This window comes from Camarhynchus parvulus, chromosome 5, assembly GCF_901933205.1.
Source record: "Camarhynchus parvulus chromosome 5, STF_HiC, whole genome shotgun sequence".
NCBI lineage: Eukaryota > Metazoa > Chordata > Aves > Passeriformes > Thraupidae > Camarhynchus > Camarhynchus parvulus.
Window position 1 is genome coordinate 38,987,351 of NC_044575.1, and position 19,636 is coordinate 39,006,986.

Below are 19,636 nucleotides of genomic sequence, written 5' to 3' on the forward strand. Positions count from 1 at the left end.
ATGTCCCATTGATGGTAAGAAAACAAAACAGCTGGGAAGAGGTGCCTTGAACCCCTCTGCTTCCTCCTGGTTACTCTCCAGGCCAAGAGTCAAGGGAGTGGTGGAGATGGGGCTGACAGCCCTCAGCCCTTGTATGAGGGAGTCAGCATTGTGTGGGGCATGAGCCGGCCAGGCTGGAGGAGGGATGAGATGAGAAGGTTCTTGCCTCCCACGGGACAGTGGAGTGACCCTGCAGCCCTGCCCCTGTACCTTTGCTGCCCTGGGTGAGGTGTGTTGATGCTGAGGAGCACTAGATGGTCTCTCTGGTCCTTTGCCTCCTTCTTCCGAGGCTCGGGACTGAGGAGCGGAGGCTCCGCACAAATCGGGCTAGCTCGGGCACGGCTGTGGCGGCTGCCCGGGACGGTGTCCAGGCGTGCGCCGGGGGACGAGAGCGACCGGAGGGAAGCAGAGAGTGTGGGGAGGGGCGCAATAGGAGCGCGGGGAAGACGCGCACCCGGTCGGGGCGCGAGGTCCGGGGGCGCCGTGGTGCGGAGGGGTCAAGAGCTGCGGGAGCGTGCGGAGGTACCGGCTGCGAGGGCAGAGGGTGGCCGAAGGGTGGCGGGTACGGAGTCCCGGGGTGCAGGATGCGGAGATTCCGGGCCGTGAGGTGTGGGATGCCTGGCCGTGGGGTGCGGGATGCCGAGGTGCGGGATGTCGAGGTGCCCCGGCTGGTCCCACCCCTGCGCGGCGCTCCCCGCCCCGCGGCCCCGCTCCCCCGCCCTCCCTGACGTGTGGCGCTGGCAGCCCGGCCGGTTCCGCATTCCCGACCCCTCCCCGCAGCCCAGGGGCCGCTATATAACCGGGGCTGATGCAACCCACCCCGCCGCCTGCCACAGCCTGCGGGAGGCGCGCACCGGGGCGGCGGGCGGTGGCGGGCCGAGGCGCCCCGGCGGCGGCCGGCACCGACATCGGCACCGGCGGGGCCCGGGGGTCGGGGCAGCGGCGGAGGCGGCGGGGCTGAGCCTGCAGCCCGCGCCCGGCCCCTACGGCCGGGCCCCGCGGGCACCCCGGCAGCCCGGTCGCCCTGCACGGTGGGTACGGGCGCGGGCGGGGAACGCGCCGGGCGGGCCGGGACTGCGGCAGGGGCGGGCGGCGGCGCGGGGCTCCGCGGGGGTGGCGGACAGCGGGGGCTGGAGCGGGGGCGCCCGGAGGAGCATCCCGTGTCCCGCGGCACGGGCAGGGTGCCGCTGTGCGGGCGCTCGGGCGCACGGCGGAGATGCCGGGAGACCCTGCGCGGGGGCGGGCACAGCGGCATGGGCGGCTCGGAGCCGGGCTGCTGCCCCCGCAGCCCGCGACGCGCGGGGGCTGGAGGTGCCGGGCTCGGGGCTGCTGCCGCACCGAGGAGCTGCGGGGCGGCGGGGGCGGCCTCCCCCGCTCCTCGGGCGCCGCTGCCTCCCTCCCTCCCTCCCTTCACCTGCCGGCCGGGCGCGCAGGTGAGGGGCGCGGGTCCCCGCGGCTGCCGGCCCTGCTGTCGCCAGCCGTGTCTCCAGCCCGGGAGGCCCGGGGAAGGAAAGGGGCCCTGGAGGTGCCCCCGCTGCGCGGTCCCAAGTCCGCTTTAGCAGTCAGGCATGGAGTTGAATGGAAGTTGCATTCTTTTGCACGCTCTGCTCCAGGAGGCACTTTTCTTTTTTCCACGGAAGGGAAATAGGTTTGAGAGCAAATTGGGGGAAAGGGAGAAATACCAGGGGAGCGAGAGCCACATTATGTTTCCATTTTCCTTTAATGAAGGCCCTGTGGAGGTGTATTTGAAAACACAGGGTCTCCTATGCCTTCAAGGAGGGTGAGAACACTGTGCTGGCTGGTTCCAGGGCCATATGCAGCGTATGGTGGCCAATGAAACAGGGCCTGGCTCGTTCTCTTGCTTGTCTTGGCAGCCTGCTCCATGGCTTGCATTACCAGCCCTGGAACACAACCACTGCCAAACTGTGAGTGTGTGTGCATGTGTGTGTGCTTGGACTCCAAGAGCTCAGCAGAAGCAAATGCTTCTGCAGCTCAGACCAGGATTTTTTAGCTAGTTTTGGGAAAACTTGCATAAAAATTTGTGTCTGGAGGCTCTTGACAGAGTATGCCCTGGGAATTTTTTGCTAAAAGCTTGTGGGAGGGCATCTGTGAATGCCAGTCTTTGGAGTTCAGATTCTTAGCATGAATCTTAGTGATTTAAAAATGCAAAAACCTGCCCATCTAGGGGATAAGTGTGTGGGTGTAAGGGCTGCCATCCACATCATTACTGGGTCATGCAGCAATTGGTTGCCCCTGGTGTCTGGGGAATTAACAAAATCTGCTGAATTAGCGTGCAGGTCATTGCCTCTGCTTCCTCATTGAGATGCCTATGGACGCTTTCCCTGCATCTTCACAGTTGAGTATTTCCCTCTTTACAGGATGCAGAGATCCCTGTGCTGCATTCCTTGCCAAGGAAGAGTAAATACTCCCTCAGACCTCTTGCCTCCTCCTGCCCTGTCCATCTGAGCAGTGTGTCCAACTGCTCAAGGAGCACTGAGCATCTGTTCTGTGGTCTCCTTCCCTGTGCTAGTGTTTGCTACTTCAGCTGCATTGCCTGGGCCAGGTTCTTGGCAGCATGCAATGCCTTGAATGTGAAGCTGTAAGAGACTCTTTTCACTGCAGTGGCTGTTCCTAGTGGGCCTGGCCCCAAGAGCAAGGGGGGCAGAGCCATGGTGAGGCAGGGGACCCCTTGCCAGCATGTGTGTGTGTCCTGCAGTGCCGTACAGCAAGGAGGGGGCACTGCAAACCTGATGCCATCTGTCTTTGGCTGCATTTCTCAGTTGCTTGGACTGTCCAGAGTATCAATCCAAACATTGCAGGCTATTTTAACATGCAGACAGAGAGCTGAAGGCACATACGGGCCTCTGAGCTTCTGAGCTGAGCAGTGCTGCTGCAAACTAGCCAGAGCAGGTCTTTATATGGATTAGAGGTCTTTGTGGATGACCCTGGTATTTAAGGCATCATTTTGAGGAGTTTGTAGGGGGTGTGAGGGCTGTCATCTCTGAGGCCGTCCTTGGCCCCTGAGGGCAGAGCTTTGTGCTGGAGCAGGATTGTCTTCTTGAAGAAGGTTCTAGCCCTGGCCACATGTGGTTATGGAAGGTCCTTGGTGATTTCAACAAGTCAGTTGTTAGGCTGCAGCTCAGACACTGAGGTTTTCTCAGACCAGGATATCCCTTCCTTCTCAAATCCCTTTGAGCTGCTTCAGGTACAAATAGGCTAGCTTTTACCCTTCTGCTCTGTGCTGCTGTCCAGTGGGTGGTGCAACCTCAAATAATTAATTGCAATCTTAATAATACTGTGATAATTAATGGCATTTTTTGCAGTTATTGCAATTAACTATGGTAGTAGGGGAGCCTTGCTATGGTAGGTGCTGTACAGAACCCTGCTGTCGCAGGTTGCTTGGAAGTCAATCACTGCATTGCAGTGGTGGGAGCAGCTAAACTGGAGCTTTTTGCTGCCCTGTGAAGGTATGGAGGAAAATGTTCAGGGAGGAAGGGCTGTGAGCTGACTGCTTTGCTCATGGCAAATGGAGATTATTTCTAAGGCTGAGGACTGGAGAACCAGTATCCCCCCTCCTCACGAAAGGGACAAGAAGTCAGAGCATTAGACAGGCAGGTGTGGAGGCCTAATGGTGAGACTCAGCTGGGCAAGGGCTGCAAAATGGCATTTCTGCCAAGGAGATGCTGTCTGCTCTGGGCTGCCCCATGTGCACATGTAGGAAGCTCTGAGGTTCCCTGATGGGAGAAGAGGAGGGAGGGCAGCAGGGCTCTTTGCATTCCTGTTTTTAGAAAGTTTCTCATAGCCTTCTGTCTGTCAATGACTCGGATGATCTTCCTGCCAGCTAGAAGTGCAGGACTGAGCCAGAATGTTCCCACTCATGAAGTAGGTTTAGAATTCCACCTCCTGAGGAACAGTTCTTCATAGCTCCTTCTTCTGTTCAGCGTTGTGCCCCCCCACTCACTCTGAACTAGGGGTGGGAGGTTACACGTATGTGTGTTCACAAACCCTGCAACTCTTCTCCCACCATGGGGGCTGCCTGTGGGAGGAAAGGAGCAGCAAGAATGGCAGCTTGGAGTGTCTGTGGGAAGGGCACAGATATGTCTTTGGACCTGCAATCCTAGAACCTGGTTGTAGGAGCTGTCTCTCCCTTCTGGGATGGAAATGGGGTGTGGGGGCACTACAGTGAGTAGTGAGGTACTGCAGTGTCCTGCATTCTGACATGGTGTGCTCTGCCTCAGTGCTCTTGATAGGCCATGCTGTGAGCATGCCTTTACCTGGCCCTTAAACAAGGGGGATTTCTGTGATGCCATAAAACAGTAAGTAATGTTAGGTGCTCAGGAAAGAGAGAGCATGAATGTTTTTATCCCTGTTGGTGTCACTGCAGCTTTTCAGTATGCTATAGGTGGTGGGTTCCTTGGCATCAACAGCTTTAGCAACTGAATGAATGAATGCGCCATGGCTGTTGTTAAAGTCCATGTTTGCCAGAGCTACTGCATGGGGGTCTGAAAAGACTGGTTACCTCCAAAGGGCTTGTCTGCTGCTGTGTTCTGATGTTTGGCAAATAACTTTGTTCACTGTGGTGCTTGGCACTGGCTCTGCAAGTTTCTGCCTTTAACGGTGCAGAGCAGAAGCAGCTAGCCAGAAGATATAAGGTGCTACTCAAAATTAAATACATCTAGAGCAGATAGAATTGTGTGGCAATGGGACAGTATCATGTTTTAGATAGCAGAAGAAAGCTCTAATTGCAGGGGAAGGTACTTGTGGCACTGGGAATATGGGATAGTGTCTTACTGCCTTCATCTGTTCCCACTGGGGCCTGAACCTTGAAGTGGAAGAAGGTCTGTGGGCTTCAGGTTATCAGCACTCTGCAGTATTCTCAGAAGAGTCCAGATGGAAAAAAGCAAGTGGCTCAGAGCTTCAGAGAAAGAGTGGTAACCAACTGCCCTGTCTTTGTTTAGGAGGTTACATTCTTGGTTCATAAGAAGTTAGGTATGTCAGGAAAGGGCTTTCCTATAAATCATCCTTCTGCTCACAGAAGGAACTAGATAGATTCAATGTATGACATACAGACTGAAGTAACTTGATAGTCAGAAGCTTAAAAAAAGTTTAAAAATGGCAGTAAAGCAGAGTAGAATCTAAGGAACTAGAAGCTGGTAGCACTGCTTCTGATCTCCAAATCAGAATTATTGTTCCCTGTTGGCCAGGAGCAGATGAAAGGCCAGTTACTGTGACTTGGGTGCTCCAAGACAGTACATACAAATGGCAATGTTGTGCTAGGTGCTACCACACTGATGAAGAGCTCAAAGATTGCTTGTATGGTGGCTCACAGACTCCAGCAGTGCTCTGATGCGTGGCAGCTGACAAGTAAAGGCAGGCACCTTATTCTGCAGGCAGCATGGAGAAGGGCTGGTAGGACTATGCCTTAGTGCAGTGCTTAACATGGGCAAAAGAGAAACATGCTGGCAGGTACAGAGTGTCAGAATCTGCTGGCTAGCAGTATTAGATGCTAGACTGGCTCTCTGAGCATCAGAAGGGTACTTGGATCAACCATTATAAATGTCAGCACATGTGAAATAGCTTATGTTGTAAGAAACTGATTGTATTATAGACAGCAAAACTGATAATAAGGCTGCAAATAGCCCTCACTCTCACCAAGGAAGCTGACACCAGAGATAAGGCAGTAATGGCAAGTTAAATTGAAGTGACTGTCATAGCCTGCTTTGGGATGTCATGGTCATCTCTGCAGGATGATGCTCATGGTGCAACAGTAGCAGCTGCATTTGGTTTATAAAGAAACAACCTCTGGATGCATAGGATGGTGGATACAAACTGAGGCAGTTTATGTGCAGGAAATTGAATGCCTGATTTCAACACAGGTAGGCACTCCTGTGCCAGTTTTAGTCTGGGTAAGAATAGCAGTGAAGATGTGGCAGGAGGGGTGTGAATACAGGCTAGCAAGGGAAGCACAAGCCCCCTGGGTTATATGAATTATGCCTATGCATGTTAGATTTATGCTGTAACTGCTGTGCAAACATCAGCTTCTTAGAAAACAAAAACAAAACAAACACAAAGCCAAACAAAGAGTCCCCTGAAAAATCAGCAACCAAATCAGTATAGGAAGAGGAAAAAACCCAACCCATTAAAAAAAAACCAAAAAAAAGCCCAAGAACATGAAGATTAGAACTGCAGGAGAAAGAATAGAAAGGTTTGTGGGGGCAGTGCACTGAGGAAGCTGAGCAAGTGTATGGGACAGAAACAACTTGGTAAAGCTTCTTCCCTCTAGGCTGTGGTTTCCAGAAGATAACAGACTCTGGCAGTAGGAGATAAACTAAGAGTAATGGGTGCTGCCTTTAAGAAATATTAAATCAACCAGTGTCACAGACTGCTGACCATAAGGACATAATTGGGGAACAAAGCACACAAACACTTGAAACTGGTGGGAAAGATGCAGCAAAACCGAGGTGAGCAAAGAAAGCTGTACTGCTGTCAGCTTTTTGAGTGTGAGACTGCTGATAAAATAACTGAGTTGATTGAAGCCACAGGAAGAACAGTGCCAAAGCAAGGATGCAAAAGTTGCTGCAATTATCAGGAGGGTTTACAGACATTTCGGCAAGAGGTCAAGTCTTGTGTTACAGCATTTTAACCAGAATAAGGGAGTGTAGAGGCAAAGCTAAAGAAATAAAAACTGAATTTTGACCTGTGAAATCACGTGTTTACCGGATTTTTGCTGCAAAGATCATTGCTGAACAGAGCAATGAATGGTATAAGGTACTCATCATTGAACTGAAGTTTTAAGAAAACCTTCTCTGTCTCCTGATTCACTCTGGAGCATCTTGATGTCATGGCACAAAATGATGAATAGTGTTGGTGCAGAAGGCAGAGTAATGGTGAATGTAGACTCAAGAAGCTGGTGTCATGCTGGTCCAATGGTCCTGTGCAAGACTGCACATTCTCTTTCCCCTTGATGTGTTGCTATTGGCTTCATTATGTGCAAAAGCATAGCTGATACAATGCATACAAAGGAATTGTGTAGCTCAAATATAGGACAGCAGAAAGCTAGGTTGTACTGAAGACATGACATTTCCAAGCTCATGTAAGGAGATGTTGAAAGACCACCTGGCATTGAGGAAAATGGCTGTGTTATTTATCAGCTCTGAAAAGAAAAAAATATAATAGGAATCCCAACTAAAGCAAAGTGAATGAATGCAGTGGTGAGTTGGTTTGTGTGCCTTAGAAATAGCAAATGCTGCAAGGGAATATCCAGAAACTAATTAAGAATTGGCAAGGCACCAGCTGTATTCACCCTATCCAGCCAGATGTGGCTGTTGAAGAGCTGCAACTTAAAGGTCAAACTCAGATCCTGAGCTTTAAAGTTCTGCCCTACCATGTGAATGTGGTACCAGTATGCTGGAGCTATAGGTAGGCATGTCCATGTCTGCCAGATAACAGCTTTGGAAGGAAGACTGAAATATTAAATAGAATTCCATACACTGGCTTTTTCACATGATCAAAGTACAACTTACCTCTGGCACTCTCCAGAAAAGAATGGGAAAGTATCTGGGACTTGGCATGAAAAGGAAGTTGGGCTTACATTAGGAAGAAGCAAAGGAGTGGAACAAACTTAAGAGTTTGTTCAAGTTTGAGTCCTTCCAATCAGCAGGAGTGACAGTGCCTGGGGCTGAGCGCCCTCAGGACCTGGGGACATGATCTGTTACTGCACCCCTGCTCTGCAGAGAGGGATGGCACCTCTCCTCATTCCTTTTTATTTCCATGGTTATAGCCCTGCTGGGAATGGTGTTATGTTCCTCTCCAAGGCCTAACTCAGCTTGACTCTTGGCAGTTCTCAATGTGCTCCTGAGCTTTCTGGCCCTTGAGCAAGCTCTCACCTGTAGAAGACACTTTCCCCCCTTTCTACGTAGTTCTCAGCTCATCTTAATGTGCAGGTTTATGGTTATCCAGAAGGCTTCTGGCACTTTGGTTTGATGAGCTTAAAATTTAGTTTCCACTGATGTAGGTGTGATGTGGGCTTTGGCACTGCACTCCCTGGATCCAGGATAAATTTTTAGAGCATATTGGATACTGGGCCAGCCCCTTCACTCTGACCTGTGCTATGTGTTACACTGGTACAGAGGCTGTTTCAAGGCATATCAAGCTACCAGATCAGAGATGCAGAAGAAGATGTGCTGGAGAAAACACAGTGTTTTCTCAAATCTTTAGCCACTTGTCCCCAGGGATCTGCCCCAGGCTCAGGAGTGCATGGGGAGGGGGCTGATTGCAGTGACCCTATATTCAGTCTGCATGAGGACCTGGACTGTCTAGCCTGGGTGCTGTCAACTGCATGTCATGATGGAAGAAAATTAAGCACAGCATGGCCAGCCAGTCAAGAGAGGGGATTGTCCTGCTCTGCTCCACGCACATGTGGCCTCACCTTGAATGCTGTGAGCAGTTTTGGGCACCACGATAGAGAAAAGAGATTAAGCCATTAGAGGGCATCCAAAGGAGTGCCATGAGGATGGTGAAGAGTCTGGAGGGGAAACTGCATCAGGAGTGGCTGAGGTCACTTGGTCTGCTCAGCCTGCAGAAGAAGAGACTGAGGGGAGACCTCACTGCAGTCTACAACTTCCTTGTGAGGGGTAGAGGAGGGGCAGGGACTCTTGTGACCAGTGACAGGACACAAGGAAATGCATGAAGCTGAGGCAGGGGAGGTTTAGGTTGGATGTGAGAAAAAGGTTTTTCATCCAGAGGGTGGTTGGGTGCTAGAACAGGCTCCCCAGGGAAGTGGTCACGAACCAAGCCTGACAGAGTTCAGTAAGTGTCTGGACAACAGTCTAAGGCACATGGTGTGACTCTTGGACTATCCTGTGCCGTGTCAGGAATGGACTCAATGATCCTGATGGGTCCCTCCAGCTCAGCATATTCTGTGATTCTATGAATAAATTAAAACAAAATCCATTCTGGTCCTCCAAGTCCAGTGCTGGGTTCAAGTCCATTCTCATCCTGAAGCCTGTGAAAGGGTGGGTCAGGGCCCCAAATCAGTCTATGAGAGACTTTAAGTGGATGCTCATATACTTTGCTATTGATTATTTTTCTATTTTATTTTTTAAATTTTGATGTAAGCTGTTCAAGCTGGTGATGGACACCTGTGGGATTGCTGGCTTGGGCTGCGCTGCTGTTGGCAGGTGTCTTCCCCAGTGCCACAGCATGTCATCTTGGTGGCAGCATCAGGGAAATGGCCAGCTCTGCAGTGTATGCAGCTATCCCAAAATGGTAGACTGGATTTAACCCCATACAGCTCTGTCCTGGGAAGAACCTCTGAATTCACCTCCCCTTTGTCATCCACCTCATTGACCAGGTGCCTTCCTGCTGGAGAGGGATGATCTGTGAGGAAGGTGACAGGGATTTAGCCACACTCCCTAAATAACTTGTGTTTTCCTGTCTGCAGTGCAGCCTAAGGGTGTGATGGTACTTATTTCTGGAGGAGTGGAGCATCTCAGCCTTGTGTAGGCCTGAAAGGAAGGGGGAGGGAGGTAGCTTGCAGCTTCAGAGTCCAGCTGCACTGGGCATCTCTGGGCACCTTAGAAGATGTTGGTGCAGATTCTGGTACAAGATGTCAGTATAAGATTCCACTGCAGATGTGGAATTACATTTTTCTAGTTTAGAGATCTCTGTGGAAGAATGAATACTTTGCATCAATTTAGGTCTTTGCAGTCTCAAGGAGTTGACTTGTAGTCTTTTCTGAGGCCAAGTATCATTACCAACTATTTTCTCTTTCTTTTCTGTCACCAAATGGGAGTCCATTTCATCAGGGAGTATCTCTTCTCTTGGGAAGTTACTTGTCTGTCTTTCCTGTATTCTGTTCAGGCTTTAATGACCTTATGCAGATCACCTCCTCCCTGCCCAGCTTCCTCTCCCCTCAGCAATGCTCCCAGCACTGCTGAACACTGGCTTGCTCTCCCCTTTCTGTCTCCTAAAGGATGACTGGAGCAGAGGGCTTGATTCCTCTTTATGGTTTCTGTCTTGCTGCATCTGCTTTCCCTGCTCTTTCCCAAGTCTTCTTGGTCACAGCTGAGCAAACCCTGCCAGGGGACATCTCATGCTGACACCTGGACCTCTTCATTGGCAGATTAGACTGTTTGACACTCACAGCTCATTGCAGGTTGTAGACACTCTCTGCTGCAAATCATTCTGTCTGTCACCCAATACAGCTTGCACAGCACCTGTGCTGGATGCTGTGGAGCTTGCATTAGCCTCTCTGCCCTTGACTAGCCTCTATGCTTGTTTTTCCTTTCCTTCTGCTGCTTATCTCTGGTTCCTGCACATTAACAAATATATTAAATAACCTCATGGGAAAAGGGATGTGCCAGTGCCAAGAAATCCTTAACTTCTCTGTTTGTCATGATTAACCCTGTTCAGCCTACTCCCACTGACTCCACCTGAGCAGGACAGTTGGACCAGGCAATCTCCAGAGATCCCTCCCAGCCTCAGCTGTTCTGTGATTCTGTGATCCAGCAGTTCTGTCTCACATGCAGCTTTACTCAAGTCGTCAGCCTGGTGCTGACATAGATTTGTCACCCCAGGATGGCAAGTGCTGAGCAGCTGTGGCAGCTGGCTTGGCTACGTGTGTGTGTGAGTCTGCACAACTGCACTGCCCAGGCCAAAATTCTGTATCTCCTGTTACCTGCTCTCTCAGCAGGTGAGAGAGGATGTTTTGGAAAGACCAGGGCAAGTGCATGTTATCCCTCATTTAATGCTCCTCCTTTCTCTGACACTTGGTGCTGTGAGAGCCTCCATGAGTTTCCCCAGCTGTTTGTTGAATCCTGCCTTCTGACTGGCTCCTGTGATTGCAGGAAGCTGCACACTGAGATTTTGTGTCCACTCCTTTAGTCTGTTTCTCTCTTGACATTGGTGGTCCTTTTCCCTGCTGTGTTGGTGCCTCCTGCACAGAGGCAGAAGGGGGTGGGTGCCTGGAGGCTCCTACAGTGTGCTGGAAGTTCTCTGGATGGGCAGAGCAAGGAGAGCAGTGCACACACACTGGGATGTGTGGTTGAGTTGAAGAAGAGGGGCAAATGGCTGCTGTGTGGACAGCAGTAAGTGTTGTAAGTAGGTAACTTGTGAATGTCCCAGGCCAGTTACACAGCAGGGATGTATCTGCATTGCAGCCAACAACCATCTGCTCCAATGGCTTTTGGACTGATGTAACAGCTCCAGCCCTATGGACTTCCCATTTTAGGTTTAATTTTATTATATCTTTGCTGCTTGTTCTTCATAGTTACTGATAACTCCCTTTCACCTTCCTATAAGTGACTTGCTGAAGTTTGCCTTGATCCTATTCTCACTTTTTTTCTTTCTTTCATGATAGAAGAGGATTTTTGAACCTTGCACCATTTCCCTTCCCCTCCAGCCTTTGTTTCCTCATGTCTGCGCTGAGAGATGTTTGTACAGTGGCGGGTATTTTTTGTTGCAGTTTTATTTGTGGTCTTTGTGTGCTGTGTTCCAGCCCTGACCAGTGGCTGAGCCTGCCCAGAAGGAATCCAGCCTAGGGCATATTGTGGTCCTACTTGTGCCATTTTCTTCTTGTACTAATAATCCACACATTAATTAATCAAAATTCAGCTAAAAGCAAACCTTGATCCGCTGTACTCCAGAGAAGGGGTCCATGGGATCACATCACTGTCATTGCAGCCAGCTCCTGTTCTTCTGGTGCTTTGAGTCTCAGGTGTCTTCCCTTCCTGACTGATCTACCCCAGTAGCCTATTCTTCCTGGCAGGATTCATATTTTTTGGTTTCTGTAATACAGATTCTGCTTATTCTCTGCCTTTGCCCTTCCTGAGGGAGAAGGTCTGCCTTGATTCATACCCCTGTAGGTGATGGGACTGTAGCACGAGTCTGTCCTGTGCTGTGTGCCATGAAGCCCTGTCACTGGTTGTAATGGGATGTGTCTGTCCCCCTCCAGCCCAGGAAGCCGTGTCCCCTGCTATGATGCCAGGGCAGATCCCCGACCCGTCGCTGGCGGCCGGAGCGCTGCCTGGGCTGGGCCCCCTGACGGGGCTGCCGGGCACGGCCCTGACCGCTGAGGAGCTCAAGTGCGCCGACATCCGCAACATCGGGGCCATGATCTCGCCGCTCCAGTTCCTGGAGGTGAAGCTTGGCAAGAGACCCCAGCCTGTCAAAAGTGAGGTGAGTATTGGAGGCTGCTGGCTGCAGGTGGCCCTGCAGGGCTGTTGTCTGCATTTGCCTGGGTTTCCCTCCTGCCTGTGCCTGGCTGTGGTAGCAGTGGCCAGCAGCGTGTTTTATAAGCTCCCTGTTTGGTGATGTGCATGCATGTTAGCGGCTGCTCCACTAGCTGCCTCTTCTGCCTGCCTGATCTCCTGTCCCTGGCTGGCATTGGTGGCCTCAATGTCCCAGACCTGGTCCAGTGCAGCAATTGGCAGCCATCTGAACTCAAACCCTGCATGTGGAGTGGGGTCTGCTGCAGCCAACGTGTCCCTAGGTTGGAGCATGCACCCAGAGTAGAAGTCACACAGCCTGTGACCCATGTCAACAAGCCCTTGGTGCTTCTGGCATTGGTGTTGTCTCTCCAGCAGGAATGGGGTGTGTGGTCAGTGACTCAGCCTGTGCCACAGGTGCTGCTGGCTGGGAGCTGCCCCTGCCCCATTGCTTGGGGCGGGCCCTGGCTTCACTTCGAGTTTCCTGGGATGGGGAGGATGGGTGGTTTCTGCTTGGTACCACAGGCTGCCATGTCAGAACCAGGCTGAAGGGACCAGGGAGATGCTTGGACAGTGTTTTCCTTATGTCCCATGTGTTGGTTGTCCACTCTTTGACTCTGGCTGAGCTGGTGGTGAGTGTTTGCACCTCCTACTGCCTGTGGATGGAGCTGGGAACCCACTGTTCCAGAGGTCCCACGGTGGTGAGGGTGCTGGCTGCTGTTAGAAGGTCCAATATACAGCCTTCTGAACAGAGCATTTGCTCTGGGTGAGGTTACCTCAGATGATGCCATATGAGGATGGGGTGATGTGTGTTCTCTGGAAGCGTGAGCAAGGAGGTGCTGGATGATGTGAAAAGCTGCCTGTGATGAGCTGTGAGCTGAAAGGAGTAAAATAGGAGTTCAAGGGGGCAACCTGCTCTCCAAATGGTGCTGACACTTGATTTACCCCAATTTTTTTGGCAGAATTCAGCAGCAGCCACCTGTGCAGAGCACCCCTGTTCTTTCCCCCCACCTGTTTGAGGTGGACTCCTGTGGGTAGAACTGGTATGATGTAGCTCATCTACTCACCTTGCACAGGAGCTCTGTGCCCAAGAGTGTCCAGTCAGCTTGTGCAGCCTGGAGGTTGCCTGGGAAGGACTAGAGAGCTCTGCAGTGGGAAGAGCTGAGGCTAGGATACTGTGGGAGGCCACTGTAAGGCCCTGGGGGATGCTAATGGCTTTTGTTCCTCTGTGGGCAAAGCAGTCATGGATTTGCAGCTGAAGCCAAATTCTCTTCCAAGCTCTTGGCCTGGGTATTGATGCAGCGAATGGTCTGCAGTGCCTGCCTTGCTTCATGGGTTGGGGAAGAAGGAGGGTGACTCTGTGGCTATGCTGTCTTTCCAGGCCAGCTCCTTTCCTGGGGCATTTTGGGCACCTCTGGGCTGGCCCTGCAACCACTGCTTTTGCTTTTTGTGGGCATGGGTATGTGATGTCACTGGCATCTGTGTGACAGGGACAGGGCGGTTCTGCCCCGCAGCAGGTACTGGAATTGCTGAGTGTCCTCTGAGCCAGCTGTTGAGGCAGCATGTAGAGGAAAGCTAAGAGAAAACCCACTGAGAGCCCTTGCACAGCTACCTTCCATGCAGCCGGCTCCTCCCCTGCATGGCCCATGAAGCTGAGGAGTTGAAGACAGCAAATGGAGCTGCCCTTGGCAAGGCTTTGCAGCAAAAGCCTGAGGGAGCTGTAGCAGTAGCTGCTTATCCCATGAGTAGCCAAGATGCTGCCCACGCACAGTTTTGCAATGCAGCCTGCAGCTGCTTTCCTCTTGCAGGGTGCTGGAGCCCAGGAATGCTGCGTGCTGGTGTGCCACTCTGTGGTGCCTGGCAGGGCAGGCTGCCTGCCACGAGCCTGGCCAAGGCAGCTCTCTCCGCTCTGCTGGGGCACCAGCATCTCCTGGCATTGGGGTATTTGTGCCTGGGAGCACACACAAAACCCACCCAGTGCGTGCTGGGGGCCAGCTTCTCTGCAGGGTGATGGATAGCCCCACTGGGAAAGCTGCTCTCCTCTTGGACAGGTGTAGACAGATGCTGCTGGGCTCCTCCACCCCTGAATCCCACCTGGGGTGCTCCTCTGGGACTGAGCCCTGCCCCTCAGGCAGATGATCACCTCAGTCCCTGAGGCTGCTGACTGAAGCAGTTCAGGAGGCATCCCCACAGGGACTTCTACCCATGGAGATCCCCTGGAAATCAACTGCTGGGACATGCTATTGGGTGATACATCATCACTGTCCCATGTGCCTCTGAATAACGTCCTAACCCTCAGCACCAGGGCCATGCCACCTTTTTGAACTGAAATCAAGCAGAAGCAGATGGGGAAAACCTGATGTCTTGAAAAGAGAACTTCCCTGCACTGAGAATTTGTGGATTCCTCATACCTGGAAGTGTTCAAGACCAGGCTGGATGGGGCTTTAAGCAACTGCTGTACTGGAAGGTGTCCCTGCCTGTGGCAGGGGGGTTGACACTAGGTGATCTTTAAGATCTTGTCCAAACTTTTCTATTTTCTAGGAAGCTACAGGAGCTGTGCTCAAAAGCAGAGCCAAGGGTTCAAGCTTCTTCTGTCTGTGTTGAGCCACCTTCCTTGGGCATCTGTATTCCATCTAAAGGACACGGACCTTTGCTGGGCCCTCTGTGGGGTAGAGGCAGGGTCAGAGACAGGTCATTTATTCTGTAATTCTAGTTGAATGGACCAACAGGGCATGGAGGTGTCAGGCAGTTTCCAGGGCTGGTGCAGTTGCTGGTTGCTCTTCCAGTTGCTGTTAGGCCCCAAGATGTAGTTTTGAAGCCAAGTTTGGGGCCGTTTTTTGAGCTTTAGAGCTATGAGCACAAGCGACCTCTATGCACCCTCCTAGTAATCCTGGAACTAACAGACCAGGAAGCTGTCTTAGGGGTAGATGTGTAGTTGGTAAATTTGCAGAGGGGAATTGCATCTACCCTGATGTCCACCTCCTCTCAATTTCTGTCAGGGACTTTTGCAAGACCTGGCAGTGGAATGTAGAGTTAGTGCCTTCCAGATTACTTCTGCTAACCTGTAACATCTAAGTTATGTGGGTGCAGTGTGAGCTGTCCATTTCTGACTGGACTTGGGGGTATCAGTGCAGTTCCCATTGTAGTTCTCCCAAGTGTGGTACATTGGTGCCCCATGACACTGCCTTGCCAAAAGAATGGTGGCAGCCTGGCATTATGGAAGTCTGTGCATAGCTTGTGCTGGCTTTGCTTAATATTTTCACCCCAGCTGAAATGGCAACTGTGGTATAATGCTTCCAAAGCAAGGTAGAAAAGATGCAAAACTGTTAGTGCTGTAAAGCTCAGACATTGCCGTCTACAGCATGCTGTGTGCTGTGTATTGGACATGCAGCTTGCTTAAGCCACCCCTTCACTCTACCTCTGCTGAGTCCATGTTTCATCCAGTCCTTGTGCATCACACTGGGATGTTTTGATTAGTGGGTTTTGGAGTTGATGACTGTTAACAGTGTGCACAGTCTACTGTGGATGATGACCCCTGCAGCCTTCATTGGCATCAGGCACTGCTGGTGTGTCTGCATGTGAGGTGATCTTGTGGCCACCGGCTATCAGTTGGTAGGAATGAGGCAGTTCAGTCTGACACCTCAAATTTCAGAGACCCAGGCCAAATGTGGATGAAGACACTGGGGACCTTTTCTTCTCTATCCATGCTGCAAAGCGTAACCTGACTTGGCAGGGCTTTCCAGCACTCAGATTTTTCTTGAAGGAGCTAGTTTGGGTTCCTGGATGTAGGCATGCCATAGGCCATTTACACATTGCAGCATATATTAGTAAGTACTTTGATTATGGTTTTCTGACCCATAGGGCCTATTGGCTTGGCCTGTGTGGTTTGGGTCAGAGCACAGAGAACTGAGTCATGGCAGACAGTGCAGGTACTGCTGTGTCCTGCCCCCTCACAGGGGATGCAGGACCTGTCCCTGCCTTACTGTGGTGGCCCTGTGACTGAGACAGTGCTGAAGCTGCAGCAGACAGTCCCAGATACCCTAGCTGTGCCTGCCGCATTCCAGTATCTTCTGGGTTTTTCTGCCTCTTGTCCTTGGTGCCGTGTGTGATGCTTTCAATGTCTGTGCTAACAGAGCTGAGCCTGTAGATGTCTGTGTGACAAACCAGCCATGTTTCTGGGAGGGGGCTCTATTCTCTGTCTCTTCCCTCTCTCAGGGAGGGAGCAGCCCTGTGAAGGGCTATCTGTCCCCTACCAGCCATGTCCTCAGCTGTGGGTACAGGTCTCCCTCTCTGTGTTCCCACAGAGTGGAGGTAGAGGCTGTAGCAGCAGCATACCTGGTTCCATGAGGATTAAGTCGTGTTGCTGGTGGCCCGTGACCAGGTGGCTGCCACGTTGCCCTGCCGTGGGGTAGGGCTGCCACGTGCTCACCCCCAACTCCTGCCCCAGCCCGCTTCTGCTGGCTCTGATCTGGGTTTCTCTGTCTTGTTATAGTTGGATGAGGAAGAAGAGAGGAGGAAAAGGCGCCGGGAGAAAAACAAAGTAGCAGCTGCACGATGTCGTAACAAGAAGAAGGAGAGGACGGAGTTCCTGCAGCGGGTGGGTGCCCCAGTCTGTCCCAGGGCACAGCAGGGACCTCCCTAGAACAGTGCTCCAGCTGCAGGAAACATTGCCTCCTGAGCTTCCCCTCTGCCCCCCCTTGCTCCAGTGCCTTTATCTGGGAAAATACAGCCTCCGCTTTTGGTGAGGCTGTGAAGGTGGTGGCCATGTATGCACCCAGGCAGAGCTTACCCCTGGTACCAGGGCTGGAGAGGGGTGGAGGTTGGCTCCAGGCTTGGGGTGAGAGAAGAATAATAATGTCTCTGCCTCAGTGCTGCAGCAGGAACACCATATGAGTGTGGCACAGGACAGGGGCTGGCAGTGTGCTGACCCCTTGACCGAAGTCCTAAAGATTTTCCCACTCAGAGGCCAGATGCTCACTCCACCTCTAGCCCCAGGGCAGAAAAACTGTCACAGCACCTTGCTGTTTTTCTGCAAACAGTGGTGAGACATGGGCAGATGACACAACTTGGAAGGAGTCATTTCACAAGGGCAGATGCTTACAGATGGGCTGGGTGAAAACTTAAGCATGGGTTTGTCCCCAAACACCTTACCAGAGCACGGAAAGCAGCCGGACACAGGTTTTGCTGGGGTGTGGCAGAGACCTGCCCCAGGTGGTGGCTGTGTGTTTCTGTGTGACAGCACTAAGTGCCAAGCATGAGGCAGCAGGGCTGGGGATGAACTGCCTGGAGGGATGTGATGCCTTGGCAGGTCTTCAGCCTGCTCCCCTGCTGCAGGGGCTGAGGGACAGCACCGAGCAGAGGTGGCATGTTGGCCAAATTGTTTCTTGTGTCTTGTCCTGCTAGATAAAGTCACATGCGGTTGTGTTCCTGTCCTGCTAGGAGTCTGAGCGTCTAGAGCTCATGAATGCTGAGCTGAAGGCCCAGATAGAAGAGCTGAAACAGGAGAGGCAGCAGCTCATCCTGATGCTGAACCGGCACCGTCCCACCTGCATCGTGCGGACAGACAGCATCAAGACACCTGAGAGTGAAGCCAACCCACTGCTGGAGCAGCTAGAGAAGAAGTGAAGGTGGCACAGGGCCACGAGGAGGAGACAGTGGCACAGGGTCTTCCAGGGTCTCTAATGTATGTACTGTATGAAGAACTGTACACCCAGGCCTGGTGCAGCCAGGACCCAGTGGGCTTCCTTGGGAACTATGGACCAAACATGGGAACAGAGAAGATCAGGAACCTGCCAACCATGTACTCTGAGGCTGAACCTGGGAGCAGGGCTGGTGGTGCCAGTGAGGGCAGCCTCCCTGTGATGCATCATCACAGCCCTTCAGCCTGCCCTCAGCCCTGGGACCCACAAAGCCACAGCGTGTCCTGCAAGGAGCAGGCAGCCCGTGGGTAGCAGGGGCTGCAGGCTGAGGAGTGGCAGCTGGGCAGTGCCCACCAGCACCCTGCCCAGAGGCTGCTGCTGCTCCTGGCGCACGCTCCGGAGGGAAACCCAAACCCAAGAACCACAAACACTTGATGCAGCCCCATCTGGTGGGCAGGCCTGTCGGGGCTCGGTGGCGCAGGCGCCCCCCACAAGCACACTCAGTATAATGTTTACAGCCCAGCTGTCCGTGTCGGCCGTGCTTTTGAATGCACATTTTTACACTTTTTTAAAGTATTTTTTACAAAGTTTTTATACAGTGATCTCTATATGGATTTATATAATCACTAGATGTGATCCCATAGAAATGTATGTTATAATGGTCTGTTTGTTACAAACACATATGCCACAGTTATCTCCATTGTGTTACTTGTCCGGTGGCATCCAGCTCCTTTCCTGGCATGCTGGGAAGGGGGTCCAAGCTGCCCTCTGCAGTGGTGTCGCTACCCTCTCCATCCATGTATGTCCTTCATAATACTCAGTTCTGTATCTCTCAGTAAATGTTACCTTTGCGTACGCTGTCCTCCTGTAGCTCTGTTTGGGTCAGCACTGCTGCAGCAGTGGGTTCCTGGCTCAGTGGCACAGTGGAGCAGATCCCAGAGCTGGTTTGATGATTGTGTTAGCAGATGTGGGCCAGGAGAATTCACCCTAGAAAGCTGGCAAGCTTGGAGGCAGCTCTGACTATTGTCAAGCAAGAAGTAGCTCAGTGCTGCACCAAAGACATTAGGTAGGCATGGGTTACCGCTTGGAAAGGTGGAGGGAGACCATGTGTTTCATCCATCCTTTGTGTTTCAGTCCCAAATACAGCAGTTTGAACTCATTTCAGGGATGAGAATGTGACAGCTCCCCTGTCTCTATGTCCTTGTGCTGGTGATCCTTTTATGTGCCTTTGTGCTTCCTTCTGCCCAAACTGTGGAGTTTGTGGCTCAGATCTGACCCATTCCTCAGCTGCTGTCAGGAGCCAATCTTCATTCTTTGAAAAATGTGATACCTCTGCCTTTCATTAAGCTCTGCTGAAAAGATGCAGAGCATGCACTGGGCCTCCTTGTCTTTTATCTTTTTTTCCCTCTGCAAAGTGTAGTCAGTAATAAATTCCCTCTTTGGTGATCAGTGGGAACTCCCTGTAGACACCAGATGATCCAGGAATCTTGTCCACAGGCATCTTGTACTTTTTGCTCACCTAGATAGACTGTGTGTCATCTCCATTCAGGAGGCCTCTCTCTCACTTGCTACATGGCTTCCAGCACCACTGGCAGTGCTGGGGGTGCAGGTGATGGACTTTCTCTGATGAATAGCCACATTGCAGTAAAAATTTCTTCTATGAAAACAGCTGGCTTGGAAGAGAAATTAAAGGTGCCCTTTGAAACCCAGCAGGCTAGAAGCAGCTAGCAAAGGTAGCAGCAGAAGAGTGAT

General features: G+C 52.0%; 1 protein-coding gene across 1 annotated transcript; it reads left to right on the forward strand.

Annotated features, from left to right (window-relative positions):
* Positions 1–1,006: 1,006 nt before the first annotated feature.
* On the forward strand, positions 1,007–18,733 carry JDP2 (Jun dimerization protein 2). The gene is made up of 4 exons (XM_030949412.1): positions 1,007–1,070; positions 11,993–12,216; positions 16,738–16,842; positions 17,685–18,733. Exons 2-4 carry the CDS (start codon positions 12,016–12,018, stop codon positions 17,868–17,870), a joined length of 492 nt encoding a protein of 163 aa, XP_030805272.1. The 5' UTR covers positions 1,007–1,070; positions 11,993–12,015; the 3' UTR covers positions 17,871–18,733.
* Positions 18,734–19,636: the final 903 nt, after the last annotated feature.

Excerpts from the sequence above, each read along its gene's own strand:
- JDP2 (XM_030949412.1), top strand. The coding sequence starts at position 12,016 with ATGATGCCAGGGCAGATCCCCGACCCGTCGCTGGCGGCCGGAGCGCTG. Across the intron at positions 12,217-16,737 it reads CCCAGCCTGTCAAAAGTGAG|TTGGATGAGGAAGAAGAGAG; the intron begins GTGAGTATTGGA and ends GTCTTGTTATAG. Across the intron at positions 16,843-17,684 it reads GGACGGAGTTCCTGCAGCGG|GAGTCTGAGCGTCTAGAGCT; the intron begins GTGGGTGCCCCA and ends CTGTCCTGCTAG.